The 20937-nt window shown below is 44.7% G+C and overlaps 1 protein-coding gene across 2 annotated transcripts in view; it reads right to left on the reverse strand.

The window, feature by feature from the left end:
- Nucleotides 1-20937, reverse strand: part of chn2 (chimerin 2) — a 449790-nt gene that overhangs the window by 42324 nt on the left and 386529 nt on the right. For both annotated transcript variants that reach the window (XM_085988610.1, XM_085988611.1), the window contains exon 9: nt 9119-9203. In XM_085988610.1, the coding sequence (XP_085844736.1) occupies nt 9119-9203 (85 nt within the window). The remainder of the gene's footprint in view (nt 1-9118; nt 9204-20937) is intronic.

The raw sequence follows: 20937 nt of genomic DNA on the forward strand, positions 1-20937 counted from the left end.
TCACTACAGCCTTGGTCCAAACATGGACAAAGGAGCTGAATTCCAGAGGTGAGGTGAGAGTGAATGCCCTTGACATCAAGGCAGCATTTGACCGAGTGTGGCATCAAGCAGCCCTAGTAAACTGAAGTCAATGGGAATCGGGTGTGGGGGGGGGGGGGAACTCCCCGCTGGCTGGAGTCCTACCTAGCACAAAGGAAGATGGTTGTGGTGGTTGAAGGTCAATCATCACAGCCCCAGGACATCGCTGCAGGAATTCCTCAGGGCAGTGTCCTAGGCGCAACCATCTTCAGCTGCTTCATCAATTACCTTCCCTCCATCATAAGGTCAGAAGTGGGGATGTTCGCTGATGATTGCAGTGTTCAGTGCCATTCGCAAATCCTCAGATAATGAAGCAGTCCATGCCTGCATGCAGCAAGACCTGGACGACATTCAGGCTTGGCCTGATAAGTGGCAATTAACATTCGCAGCACACAAGTGCCAGGCACTGACTATCTCCAATGAGAGTCTAACCACCTCCCCATGACATTCAACGGCATTACCATCGCCAAAACCCCAACATCAATATCCTGGGGGGGTCATCATTGACCAGAAACTTAACTGGACCAGCCACATAAATACTGTGGCAACAAGAGCAGGTCAGAGGCTGGGTATTCTGTGGCAAGTATCTCACCACTTGACTCCCCAAAGCCTTTCCACCATCTACAAGGCACAAGTCAGGAGTGTGATGAAATACTCTCCACTTGCCTGGATGAGTGCAGCTCCAACAACACTCAAGAAGTTCGACAACATCCAAGACAAAGTTGCCCGCTTGATTGGCACCTCATCCACGACCTTAAACATTCACTCCCTCCACCACCGGCGTACTGTGGCTGCAGTGTGTACCATCTACAAGATGCACTGCAGCAACTCGCCAAGGCTTCTTCGGCAGCACCTCCCAAACCCACGACCTCTACCACTTAGGAGGACAAGGGCAGCAGGCGCATGGGAACACCACCACCTCCAAGTCGCACACCATCCTGACTTGAAAGTATATTGCCATTCCTTTATCATCGCTGGGTCAAAATCCTGGAACACCCTCCCTAACAGCACTGTGGGAGTACCTTCACCACTCGGACTGGAGCGGTTCAACACCACCTTCTCGAGGGCAATTAGGGATGGGCAATAAATGCTGGCCTTGCCAGCGACGCTCCCGTATTTTCTCTTTACAGGTGCACACAGTGTATTTCCAGCATTTTCTTTTTTTTTGCTTCAGTTCAGACTTTACATTTTCTGGTGAAAGATCCGATGTAATGCTCTTGTAGAAGACAATTTGCTGTGATACCTTATACTAATACTGAAAGTGGTACGAGAGGATAAAAGCAGAATTTGCTGTTCAGAAGAAGGACTTTATAGCCCCCAGATATTCAAAAAGTTACCAGAAGGAATTCCTTTGAAGGGTAACTGGCCAATTATAGATTTTTCTCATTACCGTTAAATTTTATATTTTTTTTGTATTTTGCTGAATTTTTGTATTTCATATTTCTATTTAATTAAAAATAGGTTTATCAGCTGTTTGATCCTAAAAAAAAAATCTGATCTGAGTTTGATAGCTGTCATTCCAAAGTGACTGTTGCAGCACTGAGTAAAACTGCTTTTAATCCAGTAAACAGTTTACCGCAGGTAGGGTAATTTTTAATCCTTTGGTCAAACAAATCTGCAAGGTCAGATTGTTCCAATAGTACAGTTTCTGGATCAGGTGGAACAAAGTCCACTTATGGAAACTGGTATAAAATGTTGAGAAAAAAAGTGTCCATAAAATATAATGGGGGAGAAATTCGGTATTGCCCCATATGGGGCGCCATTACTGGCGGTGCGCAAAGTTTAGCGCCTGGCGCTAATTATCGCCTCCAACAGCAAACTTGGCTTTTATCGCCCCGGAGGTGATTGGAGCGCTAAATCAGGCGCTACACACCTCTCTTAAGGCGCTAAGGCCGAGGAGCGAGGCGTTACCTCAGAGGGCGGGCGCAGCGCAGGTGCTGTCAGTTAGCGATTGAACACAGACACACTGGCGCCGGTCAGTTCTTAAAGGGGAGGGTCGATCTTGCTCTGCAGCCACACCCTGCTCATTGGAGCCTTGAATCTCGGCCTGGGCAGACCTGTGGCTAAATCTAGCAGCCAGACACTATGGAGAGGGCCAGGGAGCGAGCACAGCGCTTCTGCGAACGGGCTTTGGAGGCTCTGGTTCGCGGGGTGGAGCGCAGAAGATCCATTCTGTACCCAGAGAGTGGGAGGAGGCCTTTGCCACGCGAGTACAGAAGAGTGTGGAGGGAGGTGGCTCAGAGAGTGTCCCCAAGCAGCATGGTGCCTAGGACCCATCTGCAATGTAGGAAAAAGTTCAATGACCTCACTCGGGTCGTCAGGGTGAGTGCCTTTTTTTCAAAACCTCTTCATCCCTCCATCTCAACATCACTTTATGGCCAGAGGGTCTTGAAAGCCCCAATGCCCAACACTCATCCAACACCTATGGCCCTTTCATCAAACACACACGCACATTCCACACTTTGCATATAGTAAGGGCTATTCAACCATGGGAGGCATTTCAGGCAAGACCCTGGCTGCATACAGTAAGGGCTATTAAACCATGGGGGGCATTTCAGCCAAGACCATGGCTGCATACAGTAAGGGCTATTCAACCATGGGAGGCATTTCAGGCAAGATCATGGCTGCATATTTACTCAGACGCCGTCCTTTTTCTTGCAGGCCAAGCTGTCTCATAATAGGAGACAGTAGCAACGGACCGGTGGAGGGCAGCCTCAGCTACAACCCCTCAGCGATCTTGAGGAGCGCGTCCACAGGATTGTGGCAAGCCGGGTGATTGGTCTCGTCACCACTGGAGACGCCGACCCCGTTCTGGACAGCAATGGTAAGGTCATCACCTTTTTGTCCTCTCTCCTTCCACTTGTTCCTCACAACAACAGCCTTTGACACTTTCAATCCAAATCACTAAATCGCTGCACTCATGCCTCCCTTGCTGCCACCCTGTCCTCACGCTAAAGCCACTCTTGTACCTCCCTGATTTCAGATGGTGATTCACCAGGTGAGGAGACGGGCCCTCAAGCTGCCAGTGAGAGTGAAGCTGAAGGCGAGAAGGAAGAGGAAGCCAGACCATCAGCGCCACCCTCTACCGAGGCAGCCCTTGCCCACACTGGGAACACGCCTTCCCTGGAGGTCAGCAGGGGGGAATGGTCTGATGAGGGTGAAGCTCCAGGACCCAGCGGGCTGCAGCAACGCAATGGGGGTGGGGAAGCTCGGGGGCCTTCTCCCCGGAGGGAGAATATGGCTTCGAGTCCTGCTGCACTGGACGCAGAGGAGGAGCGGGTCCTCGCTGAAATGAGCGCCCAGGCGGAGTAAAGGCACATTGAGCTCATGGCTGCAGTGGCAAGGTTGCCCGAATCCATTGAATCACTGGCAAGGAGTGTGGAGCACTTCGCTGTAGCACAGGCAGCTGCCACACAAATGCTAAGTGCTGCAATGCAGTCAATGGCCGGTCTCATGCAGACGCAGATTGAGGCCACGCGAGCACTGACTGCTACCACCCTCGCTGGATCAGGCTGATTTCCCCGGGGCTCTCACCATGCCGCAGCAGGCCAGCAATCTGTGCTCCATCAGATTGCTCCGGATGCTGAAGTGCTGCCCCGTGGGAGTGCCAGTGTGTCGGTCGAGCAGGGAGTTGCTGTCCTCTCTCAAGATGACAGCATTCCTGCTGCCACCACTGGCACTTCTCCACTGCAGTTGCCACCACCTGTAGGACAGACTACTGCCACCCATGCAGAGTTGGTGCAGTCAGTAGCCGGGCCCTCCAGGCCCAGAGCTGGTCCAGGCCGTCCCTCAAGGGCATCTGCAGTCTCAGTTTCTGACACTCAGCAGCCTTCCCCCAGCCTTGCTCCAGCCACTGGGGTCCCATTACGGAGGAGCTGCAGGGTGGGAAGGGGGGAATTTTGCAAGGGAAGCAGATCACCCTCAAAGGGCAAAAAGTAGGAGATGCGACAAAATGTTTTTCATTGTTTTATTGAAGGCCGAGGTTCGTAGTCAAATTTTTGTTACTGTTTTGGACATTGTCTCCAGGTTGTGAGAGCCAGTTATGTGAATGACTGCTTTTTTTTGTGTTTCTTTCTATTACTTTGTCATGCGGAAATGAGACACACAGAGTTTGTGAAATAAAGAAGTGTCTGTATTCAAAATGTACATATTTGGTCTTTGCACTCATTGTTGCCTTGACCGGCTTAGGGGTTGCGGGATGGTTTCATTCAGGTTGTTTGAATGGCAGAAGCCATTCCCTCAGAGGGGGCCAAGAAGCGACTTGCTATGAGCCTTTGACGGACGGCCCTTCCACTTTGTGCCTCCCTCCCGCCTTGGTGCTGCTGATGATCATCCTCCTCATCTTCCTCCTCCTCCTCCTCCTCCTCCTCTGCTGGTGCTCCAATGCCTGGTGGCATTGGCTGGGTCCTGAGGATTGCAAGGTTATGCAGCATGCAGCACACAACGAAGTGGGAGACTCGCTCAGGCGAGTACTGCAGGGCTCCTCCAGAATGGTCCAGACAGCGGAACCATTGCTTGAGCACACTGATTGTGTGCTCAACGATGTTCCTGGTAGCTTGATGGCTCTCGTTGTATCATAGCTCAGCAGGGTTGCTGGGCGAACGGAGCGGGGTCATCAGCCAGGTGCACAGAGGATATCCCTTGTCCCCGAGAAGCCAACCTCCTGGGTGATGCGGTGCCTGGAAAAGGTCTGCCACAGAAGTCTGGCGCAGGATGAAGGCATCGTGGCTGCTGCCTGGAAAGTGGGCATTGACAGCGAGTATCAGCTGTCTGTGATCACAGACCAACTGGATGTTTAAGGAATGGAAGCCCTTTTGGTTGCAGAAATCCTCGGCATTCTCTTGCGGTGCCTGCAAAGCCACATGCGTGCAGTCAATGGCGCCCGGCACCATGGGGAAGCCCACTATCATTGCAAAGCCCGTTGCGCGTTCTTGCTGCTTGTCCGGGGTCATGGGGAAAGAGATGTACTCTTGTCTCCTTTTAAAGAGGGCATTTGTTACCTGACGGATGCAGCAAAGCACCGCGAACTGGGAGATATTGGCGATGTCCCTAGTAGCTGATTGAAATGAGCCGGTGGCATAAAAGTTGAGAGCCACTGTTATCTTCACTGCCACTGACAGAGACGACCTGCTCCTCAGTTGAGGCTGCAGATCTGGCTGAAGCATGTAGCAGAGCTCAGTGACCACCTCCTTGCTGAAGCACAGCCTTCGCAAACAGTGCTCCTCAGACATATTAATGTAGGAGAACTGTTGGCAAAAAATCCTGGGAGGGTAAGGTCTCCTGTACCAAGGCCTGTTGGCACTCCTCCATCTGGCCATGATTGCCACTCTCTCTCTGCGTCTCTGTGCCCTCCGAATGTGATGGAGAAGGACGACGTTCCCATCCATTGCAGCCCCCATAGTATCTGGGCAATCAAAGTTATGAAGGTCAAAAAGCAAAGTACCTGCAAAGTTATGGTCAGAAGCCAAAACTACCTCAGACAGCATTGACTCAATGCAGAAGTCTCTCTTTCTCTCTTTGTCTCTCTCCAAATCTCTTTCTCTCTCTCAGAACGAGTGGTGCAAAAATGGCTACTACACAAAAGCCAGGAAGAGGCCCCCTTTAAATAGCACTGCCCCAGCCCCACAGCGACTGGGAAGCGTTCCAGTCAAACTGTCGTTGGTAGCGCCAGGGGAAAAGGAGGGGGGCACCACTGAATTTCAGGACCGGGGCGCCCCAAGTGCATTGCACTCTCGAATGATGTCAAGATCTACGTACGCAGAAGATCGGGCGGTATTGTTTAGCGCCGCCGCAAAATGTCCAGTCAATTTCGCGAGAGGTGCAGATAACGCCGCGCCCAGGCGCTAGTTGCTTTGCGCCCCACTTAGCGCCCTCTTAAGGCACTAATGGGTGGCACAAACCAACTGAATTTTTCCCCCAATGAGTTTAAAGATTTTTTTAAAACAGTTGTGATCAATTATTAAGATAATATTAAAAGTAATCTCCTCTCAAAAAATATATTACTAAAATGGTTATTTTCTCCTACTGAGGCTAATTTTTCACACAGAAAAAAGTCAAAAACTGTAAGAATTACGAAACACAGAACATCATTTACATAATTATGTACAAGATAGTTAGATCACATTGCAAAATATTTTAAGCAGAAGTATCAGATAAAACTATAGTTATTGATCCTCGGTGACAGCATAGCAACACTTAGTACTTTGTTTTAAACTTCAATTATGATTCAAACATCTGTTTAGGTGTGGCAACATGTTCAACAACAACAACTTGTATTTATATAGTGCCTTTAATGTAGTAAAATATCCCAAGGCGCTGCACAGGAGTGTTATAAGACAAAAAATGTGACACCAAGCCACATAAGCAGAAATTAGGGCAGATGACCAAAAATTTGGTCAAAGAGGTAGGTTTTAAGGAGCGTCTTAAAGGAGGAAAGAGAGGTAGAGAGGTGGAGAGGTTTAGGCAGGTAATTCCAGAGCTTAGAGCCTAGGCAACAGAAGGCATGGCCACCAATGGTTGAGCGATTATAATCAGGGATGCTCAAAAGGGCAGAATTAGAGGAGCGAAGATATCTTGGGGGGTTGTGGGCTGAAGGAGATTACCGAGGTAGGGAGGGGCGAGGCCATGGAGGGATTTGAAAACAAGGATAAGAATTTTGAAATCAAGGCGTTGCTTAATCGGGAGTTCAGTGCTCAAAACAATTGCTGTTGACATATTTGTATTTCTTAGTTATCTCATTTTGTTTTATTTGTTTGTGGCTGAATTTAAACAGTAATAAAATGATTCGATACCGTCATGTCTGACCATACTGTCAAGGTTTACTTTAACGCAGGTTGACAGTGATATTTTACAAGTTGAATAATGTGTGAATTCACAGCTATTAGGGCTGTGAGACAAACTTCAGGGACAACAGTGGTGTCCTGGAACTTGGTACAAACTCACAAGATGGCACTGATGAAATAACATTTAGGAAAAACTGTTAAAAGAATGATCTTTGATATGAAGTATTAAGACTTCAGTTTTGCAGTTTCATCATCCAGTAGCTATGTCGTGACGTACTACCTTAGTACTACTTGGGGTATAACATATAAAGGTTCTGGCAATCCCTTGTGTCAAACAGTAAAATAAATTCTAATAGCATTTCTGGCCTTACTATGTAGTCACAAGTGACAGCTTGTGTTGCTGTACACTACAACAGGCCCTCTGCTATCAAAATAGAACTATAAACTGAACACAGAAAAGATTTTAAAAACACTATATTTGAATAAATTATAGAGAATAACATACTCAAATTGCATTCCAATGAAGACATCTTAGAGTTGATGTGTTGATAAACCAGTTATTTCATCCTTAGTTACTTCCTTGTAATACACTCTTGAATGTGATTTAAACCAATATCTTTAATGCACTTTCAACTTATTTACACTTTCAAAATTGTTGATAATGCTACTTTCAGGTGTGCTATTTTGTTATCCTCATTAATTTACTCCACTTCCCTCCTCTAGGCATTGACTCCTTGCTGCAGCGCTGGTTGCCATTTGGTAGCCTCATCAAGCTGACATTATTCATTTTTGAGCTTGACGGTGAATGCTGGCAAGCAATTTGACTGAGGGGGCACCACCACTGAGCTTAATACTGTCACCCAAAGTCCACTTGTGCATTTTCAATGGGGCTGCTGAATATTATCAGGATCAAGAACTCAGGGTAATGTTCCCTTTGTTAGGCCAGGTGTATTGAGGCCACATGTGCACCTACAACTAATTTGAGATCAATTAACTCAGCACAGGCCGGGGATTGAGCCTTGAACCATCCTGTCCTACATGGCCGAGCTACCACTGGATAAACTCACCAAGCCCTTGAAAGAAACTGGTCAGTTCTAGTCCAAGGGCATTCTGAAATTCTGGTCCAAGGGCATTCTGAAATTCTGTATGTGCTGCATTAGTCAGCCATCAATTAGATCAGTGTTGTCTCTTTCAGTGTACCGAGCACTGACTATGTATGAGTTAAGAATGATACATTTGTCTATTAAAACAAAATGTGTAGTCCTTCATTAAGGATGGTCTTGTGCTACAGTGTTGCAGAACAAGATCCACTTTATTCATTTTAATAATTAGATCTGTACTTCTAATGAAGAAGGTTAAGATGTAAAAAAAAACCTGAAAAAAATAAGAGACTTCTGTACTATTTGCCTAATAATTTACAAGTGTATCAAGTGTATTTATCTACATACAGACATTTCTCGCCTTGTTGAGATAGGTCAGTAGATTGCATTGATGGCTGTGTTAAACGATCCAGCAACTATGTTTGACATTTGGGCCTCAAATTGTCCAACAATCCAGGTAACTAGTCACACTGTTACTAATTATACCAGTAACACCCTACATTTGGAAGGTATACTTGCTCTTTTAGCCACAGAAATGATCAACAAGAGGTTAACTCTTACAGCAACACAGAATAGTTAAAATTGAAATGAAAGTGGTTACACCCAAGAGGTAGTAAATATTGAAAAGCACATTAAGATGGGCAGGTCATAACAAATTAAATGTTGCCATAGAGTCTTTAGAACTCTCAAAAAAAAGAACAAGGTAACAGGCACAGAAAGGGCCCTAGGCTTGTTTGGAACACAGAATATTAATCATAGCAATCTGAAACAGGAAGCTTAAGACAATGTTTCTACATTGTTGCCCATAAAAAAAAGTTATTTGTATTATTGTTCTAGGCACAGCTAGGTATATATTTACAAGTTTGCATTAGGAGAGTCCATATTACGTAAAACACCTCCAGTAAATTAAAAATACACCTTTGTTTTTTCAGCATACACTTTATGTGCTACACCCAAATCTGGTTTCACCTTTCTTCCTTAGAAACACGAGTTGCGAATTTCTACCTAAATCAATGACGATTATTTAAAAACTTTCATTGGAAAGAGTTAACAAGGTCCACTGCATTGCAAAGCTATATTTAATGACTGATGAGTGTTTTTTTTGAATGGAGCTTAAAGAACTTTGCCAAAAATACACAAAACAAAATAAGACTGTACCTGAACACCTCACTCCCTGAGCAATCAGGCCCCACATAAAGTTGGCACAGTATTCGCACCAGTGAGGACCTCTGAACGTATGGACCTGAAATACAGAAAGGTGGATAAAGAAATGAGGCTGCAGCCAGATGGCCTGACAGATGGAACACACAAAAGTACTGGTCACAAAGCACACAGTAGGGATCAATATATGAAACCGTCTTTATAGGACCATGGTTCTTTATCTTCACTTCTTCACAGCTGGCCCTGAGAGAAACAACTTTTTTTCTTTTAAACAATAGTGTTTTTTTTTGTGCCTAACAATTCATTTTGCCTTAACATTCATTTTGCAGCACCTTGGTTTAGGCCAGTCGCAGGCAGACAAGATGTGAAACTATCAACAAAATTAACTTTCCTACTTGCAAGAATGACTGAACATATTCACATTAACCAATATCAGGTTATTCATGCAGGATTGTCAAAGCAATATGTTTAAGATTACACTTTATAAAGTGATCTTTATTATTGGATGTCAGAGAGTGTACGTATATAAAATAGCTCCAATGGCATTCTCACAGACTATGCATCATTCAGTGTTGATGAAGGATGAACCTAGCTTTCTCTTTCAGATGGTGGCCAATCTGCAGTGCTATTCCAGCAGCTTACATTTTTAATTCAGATTTTCAGCAACAGTGTGTTTCTTATCTTTAGTGCACATGTATAGTTCAATGTTCTGTCGATGTTGACTAGGTTGTGTTTATTTCCTATACCTAATAGCTCTGAGGTGGTGGTGGCAACCATCTGAGGCAACAGCTGCCTGCACAACCAAGTTACTTACTAGGCCACTTAAGAGTCAACCGTGTTGTGTGGAACTGGAGTCACATTTAGGCCAGGCCAGGTCTTTTACCTGAAGGACATTATTTCATGATCATTATTTCTGGTGATATATATGTATTTTTTTGAACCAGATTTACTGAATTCAGCTCAACAACTTGCCACGGTAGGATCTGAGCTCATGACCCTCATCCAGTGCCCTAACCACTACACTATTGTGTTACATTTATTTTATGCAATACTTTTTTGGGGGTGTATTTACATATTGGACGCACTCTCGCTGCCTGTTCAGAGGCCTATAGCATGGAGATAATCTGATGGTGATGGTTGGGGAGGCAGAGAGAACACATGGCAGGGTCTAACTGGTATTGAGGTGGTGGCAATATCCATGTGTACTTTGGCCTTCACCAATTTTGGAGTGGGGCATGGCAGTCATTACAATATATCGTGGTGCTTTCTGCTCAAACTCCCACTGAAGAGCACTAGTAGCACTGGGAGTCCACCAAGAATACAAATTAATCTCAGCCCAGGAAGATGAGACAAAGCAGACAGTGGGATTGAAAATCTCACCCATGCCACTTCCAGCAACGATCTTGCCATTGAAGAAAATCTGCCTGGGGTTTGCTCCAGCTGAAGCAATACTGTGAATAGTGAGTTAAACTGATGCCAGACCACCTTTAGGAGGTAATCACGACTGTAGCAATACTGATGGGATTGACCAATCTTGCACTGGCAGTATTGTATTGCACTTTGGAGCCAGCACAATGAAAGTTTCCATGCAGTACTAGTACCAAAATTGCACCACAACTACAGCATAATATCACCAAAGTTTTCAGAATGTAACCTTAAAAACTAGTCATCAAAACTGTATTGTCTTCAGATGTTTGCTGGAGCCCAGTCACAGTATTATGTTCAACAATTTAGGAGTGCGGAAGGGGCGTGGCCTAAATTATGTTAGGCGGTAAGGATTAGAAACCACAGCAGTTCTAAATCTGGATTGACAGGATCAGGCAGTGAAATCTGCAAGCCCTGCTTATACCTGCAATGTTATATCAGTACAAAACCTGTACTGAGCTGAGTGCTGACTGGCATATTTATAATATTAATTTCATACCAGTATTTATAATTTACCAGTATTTGCACTGGCACTGGTAATGAATGTGATGCTGAGCACATAACATTAGCAATTTTACTGACTAAAACTAACAGCCTGAGACTACTTCGACACCAGTAATAAACCAGACTTGGCTTTAAACTGGCATCCATAGGGTGCTCTGTAGTGTGACAACACCAATAAAACAATACTCACTGGTGCAATGGTAAAATAAAATATTAATACAAATTTTATAAAATTTCTCATTGATTTGTTTTTCATTAATTAGTGAAAAGACTCTTGTTTGCATGGTGCTGAGGGATTCTGGCAGTACTATAGCATTATAGACCAGAAAACAAGAGTGCAAAAAATACTATTATGCAAAATGTGGCAACTTCCTACAAGGAAGTATGGAAGATTTTCTTCAGTTTTCTTGATGAAGTTAGCAAGAACCCAGCATGTAGTTTGGGAACATGCAGGGTGCATGCAACTTTGAATGGAGACGCAAGTGAAAACATAATGTAGTATGGGAACATCATCTGAAACAACCAAAACTATTGTTGGTCAGGAGGATTCTGAAAACTCAAATACGTCAAAGCTGTGCTTACTAAAACAAATTCAGAATACCGCATTTACTTTTTCCTGCATATAATCACTTCAATTTTTATTGTGCCATCATTAATAAATGAAAGCTATAGGGACTAAAAAATGTTCTGTAATAATATAATCTTTAATTATATAATCTTGAAAATAATTTCAGCAGGCAGCACTAGTCATTTTTAAAAATACATAGCTTAGGCAATATTCTTTTTTACATAGGATTACATAGGATATACGGCATAGAAACAGGCCATTCGGTCCAACCAGTCCATGAGAAAGCCTATACAATCTTACTGCTATTTGTAAATAATAATCCTTGGGTTCCAGTTAATTATTTTGGGAGAATATTGCGGGTTAGATTTTCTCAGTGGTGGATGTACTGCCAGAAAAAAAAAACAAATGTGCACTGAGAATCATCCCAATTTTCCTGGATGTACCTTCAATAAATATTCATGGTACACTGCCAGCGCTATTAGTGCCCTCTTTAGACATTCCACCTATTGGATGGGGTTGGGGTGGGGGATTGGGGGTGGTTCAGTGATGCTGTAGCACCTGAAAGAACCACTGGCGTTTACAGCACAGAATTAAATCATTGGGCTCAGCATGCCTGTGCCAGCTCTTTGCTAGAGAAATCCATAAACTAATCCCACTGCAACAAAAACAGAAATTACTGGTAACACTCAGCAGGTCAGGCAGCATCTGTAAAGAAAGTAAAAAAAAGTTAATGTTTTACCTGATGTTAGTTGACCTGCTGAGTGTTTCCAGTATCTTCTGTTGTTGTTTCAAATTTCCAACAGCTGCAGCTTTTTTGACTGCATGCTCTCCATAGCCCTGTATCATCTTCTGCTTCAAATATTTATCTAATTTTCTCTTAGAAGATGCAATGTTCTTCTCTTAGACATTTCTGTCCCTGTGGGAATAATCCCCAAATCCTTGCCCACCTGCTGTCGTATGCATATAGTGGGGTGAGGATGTAGTGGTTGAAGTCATCCATCACCAACAAGGAAGCAGAAAAATTAATGCGGCAGTTTCTGGGACAAGGATTTGGTGGCAGGTCACCCCATCCAATTTTCCTCCCACTAACACTTGAGCACTGCCTGCAAATGGGCTGATTTCCAGAGGAAAATCTAGTCCTGTTAAATTTATAACGAAGTTGAGAGTTTAAAGAATGTAACAAGCTTTCTTCCTTCTAACTTCTGGACCAAATCCTTCAACTTCTTAAACAAAAATTGTTTTTTTATAATTAATATCATTCTTGCCTTGGTAACAGCAGCCTTATAAACTTGATCGTCTACATGGGTCAGAGCCAGAGGCAAGAAACTCAGCAGGAAGGCAACAATAATGTCTACTGACTAAATTACATTAAATGCTAACTATGTTAAAAATCTATACAGAAGATCATTGTCTGGTCTCAGGGCAGCTATATTTTTTCCTGTTTTGTTTCTGGGTTAAGGCAGTAACAGGGGAGAGATGCAGCTAGTCATGAAAAGTCAATTATATAATTTTGAAGAACTTGCCTTTCATCATAAAATACCATCTACCAAAATACTGTTTTAACTCTGTGAATGCCAACCCTGTGGGGGCTTTCAAAACACAAACATTTCATACTATGGACATTCTAATAAAGTAAACTATAAATACATGAACATTTCATGAATTTATATTGCAATGAATGAACTTGCATTTATATAGCGCCTTTCACCTCCTCAGGGCAACCTACAAGATACCCATGATATTACACCAGATGTTTTGGCCTGGATATCCAACTTAGATATTGATATTTGATTGTCTTTGCTACTACCATACGAAAGAAGAAGAAGGGCATCTCAAAATGGTTTAAAGCCAATTAATTTTTTTTTAAGTTATGAAGGCAAATGCAGCAGCCAATTTGTGCACAGCAAAGTCCTACAAATGGCAATGAGATACTGTCATTGGATTTCTTACATTCACCCAAAGAGGCAGACAGGGCTTCAGTTTAACATCTTATCTAAAAGACAGCACCACTGACAATGTGGCACTGCCTCAGTACTTCACTGACATGTCAGTCTATATTATATTCTGAAATACTGGAGTGAGCCTTTGAACCCTCATTCTTCTGACCCAGAGGTGAAGGTGGTACCACTAAACCAAGCTGACAGTAGAATGTGCTTAAAAAGAATTATTCTGGTGATTCTAAGTGATTTCAGTGCCCATATGACTACATGCAAAATATTGTATAACAGACATTTAGGAGTGCATTGCAGAGGACAACAGATACCTGTGGGATAAAGGATACAGAAGAGAACCTTATATATAGCAGCGCTACTCAGTCATCTTTCATTGAGGCCCATGATCCCAACCAAAATGTTGCTCAAGGACCACTGTCAGCGTGCTGTACAACTGAGTCATGGGATGCAGGTCTGCGCCAAACACTTACCCACAGGAACATGAAAAAAAAATTACAGGACTAATAGTTTTTTCATTAGAGACAGTGAGCAAGAGAGAGAAAGAAAAAGGGGCAGAGACAGGGAGAATTCCCTTGATCATCTTGAAAAGTGCCATGGGATCTTTTCTTTTCCATCCACCTTTGACAGTGCAGCGCTCTCCCAGTACTGTATTAAAGTGACAACCTATGTGCTTGAACCATAATCTTCTGATTCTGAAGCTAGACTGCTACCACTGAGCCAAGGCTGAAACTTAAAAAATGATCAGAGGAGAAAAACATAAAGCACAAAAGACTATGGAGAATGAGCAGGGGAGTGGGACTAATTGGATAGCTCTTTCACAGAGCTGGCACAGGCACAATGGGCCAAATGGGCTCCTTCTGTGCTTTAAGATTCTATGATAAAACTAAAATCTGATTCAAAAACATTATGGTAACAAAACTAAAACTTTGGCTAAATTTTATCCAGAGGACTTAAAATAATAAAATAAAATAAAACTACAAGGTCCATTGATAAGGCTAGAACAAAACAAATTTCTAGGTCTAAAACATACAGCTGTTACGTCCCAATCAGCAGCATCAGCAACAAGGTCTGAGCCCATTCGGTTCTGCAAATGTTGGGCACGTGAAGGGCTTAGTCCCCATAGCAGCAGGCCACTGCTATCTCTTAAGGTTTAATGCAGATGCTCCTCGAATGGTCTCCTCTGGATAAAGGACCCACCACCAAGCCATACAAGTCAGAAGATCCCAGATTTGATTCCCAGGTTGCAGCAATTAGTGCACTACAAATTCAGTACAAGGCAAAGCTGTGGCTTCCCCCAATGCCTTGGCTGGTCACTGAATGAGTCCCTCCCAAACCCTTGTGTTTTATTGACTGAGCCATATAGACCAGGAAGGTCTAAGGGTCAATCCCAAAAAAGCACTGAATTCTGGCTCAGTCAATCTCCCACCTTCCAGCCAATCTGGAAGCCCAAAAGGCACATGGAGCAGGAGGTCTACTGACAGCCACATGCAAAGGGAATATTGACTGTGAATGGTCCCTGGCCATGTTATGGGTACCACTGATATATGGGAAAACAGGTAGCTGGGTATATATTACATACAGGACAATCAATACCTAGGAGTATGTTGCCATTGATAAAGGTTGCCAATTTTCTGTACTGTATTGAAACATGTTCCTACATAATAGTTATTCTGTGTATTAGATTTAAGATTAAATCAATTCTTTGGATGTTTCTTGTTTGAGAAAGAAACTTAAAGTAGGGCAGGTTGGGGAGAGCAGTACTAAATTCTCATACGTGTCATTCCACTCAGATGGAAATGGAAAGATACAACATGATTGAAATGGAAGCAACTGGAAGATTTACTACACAGCACAACATCTGGAAAATAAACTGCCTTGTGTTATTATAAAATAATAAGTTGGAGTATAAAAAGTATTTGGGGCAGAATTCCATTCTTTTAATGCACGTCATTGTCCAAACCATCTCAATGCATTGTCTGTGTCACCAGCAATACAAAGTGGTACATGCTCCAACTTGTTCCCACCTGATGACTCCCACCCTTGCCTCCCTGCTCCCCAACTCCGCTTAAGCCATTGAGATCAATTGTAGCACTGGCTGAGATCAACTAACAGGCCAGGAGTTGAATGGAGGAAGTTTTAGACCGTATTATTTAGTGCTCGCTAGTTCAGTGGGTAGCTCCAGAAATAAACATTTTAAGAGACATGCTTCTAATATAACATGGTGGAATAGAATACTTTACAGCTCAACAGCTGCAACAGGCTTTAACAAAAGGGCTTTGGGGGTTCCTGAGCACTGCTTTAAATGAGTTTTGATGCATGGTGGGAAAATACACACAATAAGGAATAGAAACATATTTTCTTATCAGCACAATTATAGTTAGCCATGTGCCCAAAGAATAGCATGCGAACATCTCACCAATGCTGGGGGACTCTTATCTTTTGTTCATTTGTCTGCAAACTGTTTGAACTTAATGTGCCTGCAGTAGTTTTGAGCTATCAATCTCTGAAATAGGAACAGAGGAACAATAGTAGGCCATTCAACCCCTCAAGCCTGTTCCACCATTCAGTGAGATCATGGCGGATCTGTATCTTAACTCTATCCATCCGTCTCGGCTCCATATACCTTAATACAATTGGCTAGCAAGAATCCTTCCAAGGCCAATATATCCTTTCTAAGGTGTGGTGCCCAGAACTGTACACAGTACTCCAGATGTGGTCTACCAGGGCTTTGTAGAGCTGTGGCAAAACTTCCTGCCCTTTATATTCTAGCCCTCTAGTTATCAAGGCTAACATTCCATTAGCCTTTTTGATTATTTTTTGTACCTGACTACTACACTTTAGTGGTCTGTGTACATGGAACCCTGAATCTCTTTGGACCTCCACTGTTCCTAGCTTTTCACCGTTTAAAAAATACTCGGATCTCTCCTTTTTTGATCTACCCATAAAATGAATGACATCACACTTACCTGCGTTGAAATCCATCTGCCACGGTTTTGTGAAAGAAATCACCAGTGAGATATTCTAGCTTCAGTTTGGGTTCATATTCCATTTCATTGAGAAAAGGTTCCGCAGTCTTCATAATTTCCTACCTACTTTCTCCGGTTTTAGTATCGCCTCTTCCTCTCCTCCCCACCCTTACACTTTTTCAGCTGGGAGGACACTCACAACTACTGTCATTACTACTCTTTGACTGGTCAAAACAAGGTGTTCATTGGTGTGTCTGAACTGAGTCAAATGGATTCCATTGTCCACTACCTTTTTTAAAGACTGAGGATGCATTGCCCCTATATTGTCTCATGACATCAGGTCAAACAAGGGCAAGGAAACCTCCTGCTGATTACCAACTAACACCCTCCCTCAGCTGATGAATCAGTATTCCTCCATGTTAAACACAACTTGGAAGAAACAATGAGGAAACCAAGAGCAAAGAATGTACTCTAGGTGGGGGACTTCAATGTCCATCACCAAGAGTGGCTCGGAAACACCACTACTGACCAAGCCCTAAAGGACATAGCTGCCAGACTGGGCCTGTGGTAGATGGTGAGAGAACTAGCACGAGGGAAAAATATAACTGACCACGTCATCAATCTACCTGTCGCAGATGTATCTGTCCATGACAGTATTAATAGGAGTGACCACCGCACAGTCCTTGTGGTGACAAAGTCCCAGCTTCACAAATTGTGTTGTGTGCCACTACCACCGTGCTAAATGGGATAGATTCAGAACAGATCTAGCAGCTCAAAACTGGGCATCCATGAGGCGCTGTGGGCAGAATTGTATTCCACCACAATCTGCAACCTCATAGACCGGCATATTCCTCACTCTACCATTACCACCAAGTCAGGGGACCAACCCTGGTTCAATGAGGAATGTAGAAAAGTATGCTAGGAGCAGCAGAAGCAGCGTACCTAAAACTGAGGTGCCAAACTGGTGAGGCTACAACACAGGACTACATGCATGCTAAACAGTGGAAGCGGCAGTCTATAGACAGAGCTAAGCGATCCCACAATCAACGGTTCAGATCAAAGCTCAACAGTCCTACCACATCCAGTTGTGAATGGTGGTGGACAATTCAACAACTAACGGGAGGAGAAGGCTCCATGAACACATCCCCATCCTCAATGATGGCGGAGTCCAACATGTGAGTGCAAAAGACAAGGCTGGAGCGTTTGCAACCATCTTCAGCCAGATGTGCCAAATGGATGATCCATCTTGGGCTCCTCCTGCGGTCACCACCATCACAGAAGCCAGGCTTCAGCCAATTCGATTCACATCACGTGATATCAAGAAATGGCTGAGTGCACTGGATACAGCAGAGGATATGGGTCCTGACAACATCCCGGCTATCGTGCTAAAGACTTGTGCTCCAGAACTAGCCACATCTCTAGCCAAGCTGTTCCAGTACAGCTGCAACACTGGCAACTCCCCGACAAAGTGGAAAATTGCCCAGGTATGTCCTGTCCACAAAAAGCAGGACAAATCCAATCCGGCCAATTACCGTCCAATCAGTCTACTCTCAAGCATCAGCAAAGTGAGGGAAGGTGCCATCGACAGTGCGATCAAGCGGCATTTACTCACCCATAACCTGCTCGTTCCGCCAGGACCGCTTGGCTCCGAACCTCATTACAGCCTTGGTCCAAACATGGACAAAGGAGCTGACTTCCAGAGGTGAAGTGAGAGTGACTGCCCTTGACATCAAGGTAGCATTTCACCGAGTGTGGCATCAACGAGCCCTAGTAAAACTGAAGTCAATGGGAATCAGGGAGAAAACTCTTCGCTGGCTGGAGTCATACCTAGCACAAAGAAAGATGGTTGTGGTTGTTGGAGGCCAATCATCTCAACCCCAGGACATCGCTGCAGGAGTTCCTCAGGGCAGTGTTCTACGCAATGTTTCCTGTAAGCTGCACAGTCGCACAGTGCTTCAGCAAACCCATGCAGCCGCCTTTTCCAATATAAGAACCGCGCATGTGCGATATTATGAAAGGCCTGCACAGCTCCATAAAGGGGCCGCGCGGCGCCAAACAAAATCAGAGGGAGCATTGGTACTAGGCCGAACCATCTTCAGCTGCTTAATCAATGACCTTCCCTCTAACATAAGGTCAGAAGTGGGGATTTTCTCTGATGATTGCACAGTGTTGATTTCCTTTTGCAACTCCTCAAGACCTGGACAACATTTAGGCTTGGGCTAATAAGTGGCAGGTAACATTCGCACCACACAAGTGCCAGGCAATGACCATCTCCAACAAGAGAAAGTCTAACCACCTCCCCTTGACATTCAACAGCATTACCATCATCGAATCCCCCACCATAAATATCCTGGTGGGTTGGTGGTCACCACTGACCAGAAACCTAACTGGACCAGCCACATAAATACTGTGGCTACAGGCTGGGTGTTCTGTGGTGAGTGACTACCTCCTGACTCCCCAAAGCCTTTCCACCATCATGGAATACTCTCCACTTGCCTGGATGAGTGCAGCTCCAGGACAAAGCAGCCCGCTTGATTGGCACCCCATCCACCATCTTAACCATTCACTCCCTCTAACACCGGTGTACCTTGGCTGCAGTGTGTACCATCTACAAGATGCAGCAACTTACCAAGGCTTTGGTCGACAGCACCTCCCAATCCCAAACCCGCGACCTCTACCACTTAGAAAGACAAGGGCAGCAGGCGCATGGGAAGACCACCACCTCCAAGATCCCCTCCAAATCACACACCATCCTGACTTGGAAATATATCGCCGTTCCTTCATCGTCGCTGGGTCAAAATCCTGGAACTACCCTACCTAACAGCACTGTGGAAGTACCTTCAACACACAGACTACAGTAGTTCAAGAAGGCGGCTCACCACCACCTTCTCAAGGGCAATTAGGGATGGGCAATAAATGCTGGTCTTGCCAGCGATGCCCACATCTCATGAATGAATAAAAAAAAATATATACTAACTTCATTATGAACTACCAAATCTTACTCAATTAGGTCATATATGTTCAACTGTGCATCAATGCTGGGATTTGATCTCATGACTCTTATTTAAAGCTCAATGCTGTATGCTGGAGTTGCTATGTCACTGTTAAATTCTTTATGAACACATCTTTGCAAACATTAATATTGAACAGGAATACCATTTTTTTTTTAGAAAATGAACTTGGATGGATTAATTAATGAGAGATTGAAAAACAGAGTGCATGCTGAAAATCAGAAACAAAAACAGAAATGCTGAACATACACAACAGTTTAATCAGCATCCGAAAGCAAAAGACAAATTTAGGGTGGAATCTATCATCAGAACATTTTCTGACAAAGATATGGTGTGTATTTCCAGAATGTCCAGTTTTTGTGTTAATTAAACAAGGAGGCATATGTAAAACTTTGCACAGAGTCTAATCCTTACTTGTTTGCTTTGGAAGTGAAAATTTGAAGTGATTAAAGAAAGAATTTGGAAATTTTTCATGTTTAATGTTTGAATATTCAGCAAAACCTGAAATGGTGGGCTGATGAATTTTTACTGGGTCTACTATACTTGGGCCTAGAAATTCAGTGGGCTGCGCCACCCATTAGCGCCTTAAGAGGGCGCTAAGTGGGTCGAAAGCCACTGGCCACACCTCCCCCTAAATTCAGCGGGACGCTAATGGCGGCGCTAGCCCTTAGCGCTGCGCCGCTACCGATGACGTCATCGGTGTGTGCAGCGCCCCGATCGCGATATTTAAATGCGCCCCCTGCTTTAACGCCGGACACTATGTGCGACCGGTTCAGGGGGGCCTACCTGCGGCGGTAGAGGCGCTAATTAAAGGAGGTGCGGGGCGGCCATTTTTGTTGCTGGCCGCCTGCCAGCACCTCTCCGCGCTGCCGTCCCCGGCCTCCTGAGCATCCCCCACGCGGAGTGCCAACTGCGTTCAAGAGCCCGGCACTTCTCCTCGGTGCCGGGCTCTTTTGCCGGCACTCGTGATCCTCGGGGGCCCAGCTGGGCCCCAGATCGCGCTGCACAAGGCCCCTCCCCTTTAAGAAGGGGAGGAAGGCCTGCAGTACCGCAGCGCGACGTGCCGCAGCGTGTGCCGCTGCGGCACGTTGCGCTGCGATATTCAGTTGCAGCGCCCCAAGAGGGATGCGGGGAGCCTCCAGTAGCGCCGTGCTTCCCTCTGGGGCGCTCCAACTGAATTTCCGGCGGGTGGCCGCGACTGCTTCCGGGGCGCTACTTTTAGCGCCCTGGCGAGGCTGACGCCCCAAACGGGGCTATAGTGAATTTCTAGGCCTTGATGTTTCATTAAACATTTAGGCCTAGCATTTCAATGGGCTGCGCCACTCTTTAGCGCCTTAAGAGGGCGCTAAGTGGGTCGGAAGCCACTGGCCACGCCTCCTGCTAAATTCAG

This window comes from Somniosus microcephalus, chromosome 5 (assembly GCF_052327205.1).
Source record: "Somniosus microcephalus isolate GS21.2 chromosome 5, FLI_Smic_1.0, whole genome shotgun sequence".
Lineage (NCBI taxonomy): Eukaryota > Metazoa > Chordata > Chondrichthyes > Squaliformes > Somniosidae > Somniosus > Somniosus microcephalus.